Source organism: Elaeis guineensis, chromosome 9 (genome assembly GCF_000442705.2).
Source record: "Elaeis guineensis isolate ETL-2024a chromosome 9, EG11, whole genome shotgun sequence".
Classification (NCBI taxonomy): domain Eukaryota; kingdom Viridiplantae; phylum Streptophyta; class Magnoliopsida; order Arecales; family Arecaceae; genus Elaeis; species Elaeis guineensis.
The window spans coordinates 10,936,932-10,943,110 of record NC_026001.2 but is presented as its reverse complement, the minus strand read 5'-3'; the positions used below and the strand labels follow the sequence as shown (position 1 = coordinate 10,943,110).

At 41.8% G+C, this 6,179-nt stretch overlaps 1 protein-coding gene across 1 annotated transcript; it reads left to right on the top strand.

Moving 5' to 3' along the window:
- Nucleotides 1-238: 238 nt before the first annotated feature.
- On the top strand, nt 239-3,683 carry LOC105051670 (probable protein phosphatase 2C 74). The gene is made up of 5 exons (XM_010932202.4): nt 239-1,104; nt 1,861-2,034; nt 2,600-2,770; nt 2,866-3,045; nt 3,130-3,683. Exons 1-5 carry the CDS (start codon nt 409-411, stop codon nt 3,283-3,285), a joined length of 1,377 nt encoding a protein of 458 aa, XP_010930504.2. The 5' UTR covers nt 239-408; the 3' UTR covers nt 3,286-3,683.
- The last annotated feature ends 2,496 nt before the right edge of the window (nt 3,684-6,179 follow it).

Sequence of the window (6,179 nt, the reverse complement as noted above, 5' to 3'; positions counted from 1 at the left end):
TGGGGCCAATAATCGCCGACCGCTAGCAATTCCCTCACGCGACCGGTTCCGCCGTCTCCTCGCCCTGCCTTGCCGACCACTTCCTTAGCATTGAAGCCTTCCACCCTCTCTTTTATCACTGTCTTCCAATAAGACTCACCAACAGTATCCATCTCGGATCTCGTTGACTAGTCAACCACAATACCCAAATCATTATTACTTCACGCCTTTCCCACCTTCTATAAAGCCTCTCTCTCTCTCCCCTCCTTATCTCACCAAAAGTTGAATGTCCTTGAATAGAAAACAAATCTTTGATCTTTATCCCAAGAATAGAAGCTGCGAAATCCCATTCCACAAGGAAATCTCCCAAGGTGTCTTTAAGAACCTGAAGCCAAAGGAGAAAGCAAAGGAGGAGGAAGGCCATAAGACATGGTAGATCCTGTCGAGTTCTTGGTATCATCCATTTGCCTTCTTGTGCAGATATTCTACGTGGTTAGAAAGGCAATCTCCATGGGTCTTTGCACCACTTCTCCTACACATGCTTCTCCTCCTCCTCCTCCTCCTCCTCTCTCGTGGAAGAGCCTCATAGAGCCGCATGTTCTCGCGAACAAGCGGGCGAAGGAGGCTTCAGATCGTTGGGTGCACCCCCCCGTGGAGGAAATGGTTTCAGGATCAAAGAGCTTAGTCTGTGTGCCAAAAGGATGCCCGCAGGAGAATTTAGCGTTGGAGAAGATGGACCAGGATATGAAGGCTGGAAGTTTCAACGGAGAGAAGGTTTCACCTTCTATATTGATTCATGAAGGCCGAAAGCAAGAGAAATTTGAGGGTAGAGAATATGGCCAATCTATGACGGAGATTTCAGAGTTGGATTATTCCTTGTCGACAAGCAAGGTGCATGATCAGGAGAAGGCACCACGTAGGACGAGAAAGAGACCGGCGAAGTTGGTGATACCGGAAGCTTGTGTGAGCTCGGAGTTTGCTGAGGCGTGCAAGGAAAAGGATACGGCTGAGAAAGAATTGGAGGTTGAGGGAAGTGAATTTTGTTTGGTGAGTAGAAAAGGGCAGAGACGTGTCATGGAAGATGGCTATGGGGTTATAACCAACATTCATGGAGACTCAAAACAGGTAAACTTTTGGTTTGTTTTCTTCCCTTCTAAATAATGTGAAGCTATGAGGATGCCGTTTCCTTTCAAGTAAGATATATTACGATATAGTCAATATATATATATATATAGTAGATTTTCTTTTCTTTTTCTGAGAACTCAGGAGTGCAAGAACTCCACAAGTAAGATCTATTAGGATTTACAATTGCTCTAGATGTTCTTAAGTTGCTTTTCAAATGCCAGATTTTTCCATAATTCACTAATTTTTAAACCTTATAAAATCTTTTATTTTTTTAGGTTATTCATTTGTAGTTATACTAAATATACCATGATACATTATGTTACCTGTGCATCGTTCATCTCTCTTAAAAAGAAATATATATGGCCGAATTTGATTTTTCTGGAAGCATCAATATTTTGTGAGTTCTCGTCAAGAATTTACCTCAATGCAGCCCTTGCAGTCCTTTATTGTTAATTACCTTGCAACACAGTGGCTATATAAATTTACAAATATATATATATATATATATATCCACAATTTCGCTATATCAAGCCTTGTGTATGCCCATAAAAGCTTAGATATTCAAGTTATCTATCATAGAGGAAAAGGAGACAAAGTTCAACTATGCATATAATTAATAGGAGCCCATATAGGTCACCAATGTCGAAACAGTCATTTACCTTTAACTTGTTAATTCCTATGAAATATATGCAGCATATAACCATCAATTGCATTAATTATTACCCAACTTAACTCTTTTGGTTGGATCTTTTTCAGGCATTTTTTGGAGTGTTTGATGGGCATGGGGGGCGCGCAGCTGTGGACTTCGTCTCCGAGAAATTGGGAAAGAATATCATAAGGGCAGTTGCTGAACTAGACAAGGAAGAAAACCAACTAGAACTAGCAATTAGATCAGGCTATTTGGCCACGGACAAGGAATTTCTTTGTAAGGTATGGTGCCCGCCTGCCAAAACCAAGCACATTTGAAGTTTTCTTTTTTCTTTTCTTAAATTGAGGGCTAGGGTTGAATTCTAAAGATGAATGTTTTTCTAGTGATGTTAAACCTTACTTTCATGTGCCAATTTATTGATCTAGTCATCAATGGTAGGCCTCATAGTTCCAGAAATAGAAATGTTCAAAGAAGTACAAATAATCTTGACCATTTGGTCTTTCACTTTATTTTTTAAAACAAAGTGGTGGATGAGCCACCACATGTTGCATCGAGAAATGAAATGAGAAGACCGTCCTCTCTTTCAACTTCTTAATATTCTGAATTACTTTTTAAAATATTTTCTTCCAGAATGTCTTTTATAAGAATAAGCAATGAACAATGTTACATGCTGGCCTTGCTTGAAGATTTTGGTTGTGGAACAGAAATATGACAATTGTTTACTTCCAAGGGATTGATGCCATGGGCACGATCACATTTAGATCTCCCTACAAATTAGCAACTGCTTATATAACTGTCATTCTTTCTGAGAAAATTATATAATCTGATTGAGATTTTGTTTGATAGGGTGTGAGCAGTGGAGCATGTGCAGCTACTGCATTCATTAAGGATGGAGAGTTGCATGTAGCCAATGTTGGTGACTGCAGAGTGGTTATGTGTAAACAAGGAGTAGCAAATGCCCTCACAAGGGACCATCGTGCTGGAAGAGAAGACGAGCGCATTCGAATCGAGAGCTCGGTGAGTTACTTTTCTGATGTTTATGTCATAATTCAAGAGAGAGTAATCTTGTTAGTTTAATAGATCTAATTTTTGTCACTCTAAATTCATGACAGGGGGGATATGTGAGTTGTAGCAATGGAATATGGAGAGTTATGGACTCGCTTGCTGTCTCTAGAGCAATTGGAGATGTAAATATGAAGGAGTGGATCATCTCTGAGCCCGAGACCAATAAGCTCAGAATAACTCCAGATTGCGAGTTTCTAATAATGGCCTCTGATGGCTTGTGGGATAAGGTATACTTAATTTTTGCCCGCTATTAATTAGTGATTTGATAATGTATATGCATATATATAATTTGGTGAACTTCGATTGATTAGGTAACTGATCAAGAGGCAGTGGATGTCGTTATGAGACATAAGAACTCCTTGAAGTCTTGTAAAGATCTTGTGGACATGTCCTGCAGTAGGGGCAACAGGGATGATGTTACGATCATGGTGGTGGACCTTCAAAGATTTGTACAGTTAGGTGGTTAGAGAACTTATAATACATTAGAAAATCTCATTTGTCCGCAAAAAGGAAGAAAAAAAGGCTTCAGAATAGCTTCTGCCATTGGAGCAAGAGAAGGAGCAAATGGTCAAAGGAGACACCCTAGTGGAAGCATTTCATCTTTGTATATTCTGAAAGCAGAAAATGTTATGGTGCGCAGTCCCTACGTACGGAAGAACTCAAACTTTGAAAAGTAGAACTAGTGAACCAGATATTAGATTAAAATTTTGGGATAGTGAGATGATTATTACAATAGCTAGCGAAATGATTCTGGAGCTTAGGTCGTTGGAAGAGTGGGAGGGACTAATCCTTGTAAAATTATATTAATAAAAACTTTTTTGATAGTAAATTATTCAAAACGTCAATCTCATTTTCAAACTTTCTTACCAAAAAAAAAAAAAATCTCATTTCAAACTTAATCTGCCTCCCTCCCTCCCTCCTTTCCTTCGAGGAAGTAGATCATTTAAAAGTTTTTTGATTTATTACATATACTCTAAAATATTCATTGAAAATTAAAATTTATCATCGTTCACATGATCATACCATCTTGATGGCTCATCTCTGTGTTTCATACATCATCTCTAAAATTGGAAACTAAAAAAGTTCTAAGCATAATTCTAGCTATATGAATCAGTTTAATAAAATTTCATATAAATATAAAAATATAATTAATATATATTATATATTAAAGTGGAGACATTAACCTCCATCCACCACGTGTTTATTTCTTCCGATGGTACAATCTGTCATGTGTCTCTTCGCCTTAGGAAGTGCGAAGGTACTCATGGCATGGATTCAGGAAGGACTCTAAAAAAAAAAAAACGATCGTATCACTCGAACATCCTACCCTCTACCATAAATTGGGCAGCGTTGGAGACCTCCTCCATCTCCAGATCAAGTGCCCGAAGGTGATGGCAATAGTGGTCGCTGATGATGTAGTGGAGGGTCGACCTGGGGGCTCTTGGAAGGATGAGGAGGCAGCAGTTGACCAAGAGGAGGAGCTCGCCAACAATGCAGATTTTGCCAGGTAGTGGAGGAGGTCAAAGGTTACGGGGGATGGGACCATCAAGGGAATTCTCAATGGGGATGACTGTGTAGTCACCAGAGCCATTCTCAAGGGTGAAAAAAGGTGGCCTTCATGTGAGGATGGGGAGGAAAGGGGGATGGGAGGAGGAGGGGTAGGCCTCGACGGCAACCTACTAGTAGTAGGAGCCCAGGATGCCTCAGTAGACAATACAAACGGGGCATTGCTGGTGGCTGAGGGAGGTAGGTGGGGGGTGGTCGCTAGGGGTGGCAATCGAGTTGGATCAGATCATAAACGGATCGGATCATAAACTGGTCAAGTCAGAAAATCATCAATCCAAATCCGACCTATTTATTAAACGGGTCAAAAATTCAAACTTGAATCCGGCTTGTTTATTAAACAGGTAATCCGATCTATTTAATCTATTTATTAAATAGGTCAAATTAGATTAAACGGGTTAAACAGATTAAACAGATTAAACGGATCGGGTTAAATAGGTCAGAAACAGGTTAAACAGATTTTAAACAGGTTAAACGGATCTTAAATGGGTTAAACAGGTTAAATAGGTCAGGTTAAATGGATCAAAAATATGTTAAACAGGTTAAATGGATTATCTGACTCAATCCGACTTGAATATTAAATCGGTTAAATGGATCAGATATCTAAAATTCAAATCCGACCCACTTATTAAATGGGTTGATCCGTTTATGACTCAAATCTATTTAGTATAAATCTAAACCTATTTATGGTGGATCGAACATGGATCGGACTGACGGGTCGGGTCATATTTTGCTAGCCTTAGTGGTCATTAGTGCCAAAGGCCTTGCGGTCACAGAAGCATCCTTCCTCTCTTCCTCTACTCCTTTCCAATGGTCTGACAAGGGTATTGTACACCTCTCTTTAAAAGTCCTCTTTTAGTCCACCATCCATCTGCTTGATCACACTATGCAAGAGAGAAAGGAGGGATGGGAGGAGGGATAGGCTTCGATGGTGGCCTTCTGGCAATAGGAGCTTGGGATGTCTTGATGGGCAACCTCCTCCACCTCCAAATCAAGTGCCCGAAGGCAATGGCGGCAGTGGTCGAGGGCTTGGGGGTGGCTGATGATGCGACGGAGGGCTGACCTGGAGGCTTTTGGGAGGGTGAGGAGGTAGTAGTTGATGGGGAGGAGGAGCTCATCGATGATGTAGATTGTCGAGTAGTGGAGGAGGAGGTCGAGGTTGTGGGGATGGGACCGTCCAAGGAATTCTTGATGGGGATGACTGCATGATCGATGGAGCCATCCTTGAAGAGGATGGAAAGACAACCTCCATGTGCAGGCAAGGGAGGAAGGGGGGATGGGAGGAGGAAGGGTAAGGCTTAGTGGTAGCCTTCTGATAGTAGGAGCCTCGAGACGCCTTGGTAGGTGATGTGAATAGGATGCCACTGGCGATCGAGGGGGGCGAGCGGGGGGTGGTTGCTAGCACTGAAGGCCTCACAGTCATAGAAGCCCTATTCCTCCTCCTTTGTTGCTTTTTGGTGGTCTATATATCAAGGATAGTATGCACCTCTCTCTAAAATTGCTCCTTTAATCCATCCATCCACCTTCTCGCACTGTGCAAGAAAAGAAAGGGAGATGGGAGGAGGAGGGATAGGCCTCGATGGCAGCCTACTGGTAGTAGGAGCTCGAGATGCCTTAGTAGGCAATGTGAACGGGGTGCTACTATCGGCCAGGGGAGGCAGGCAGGGGGTGGTCGCCAGGGTCGAAGGGCTCATGGTCATAGAAGCCCCCTTCCTCTCCTCCTTTGCTCTTTTTCGATGGTCTGACAAGAGTATTTTGTGCCTCTCTCTAAAAGTCCTTCAATCCACCATCTATTCGT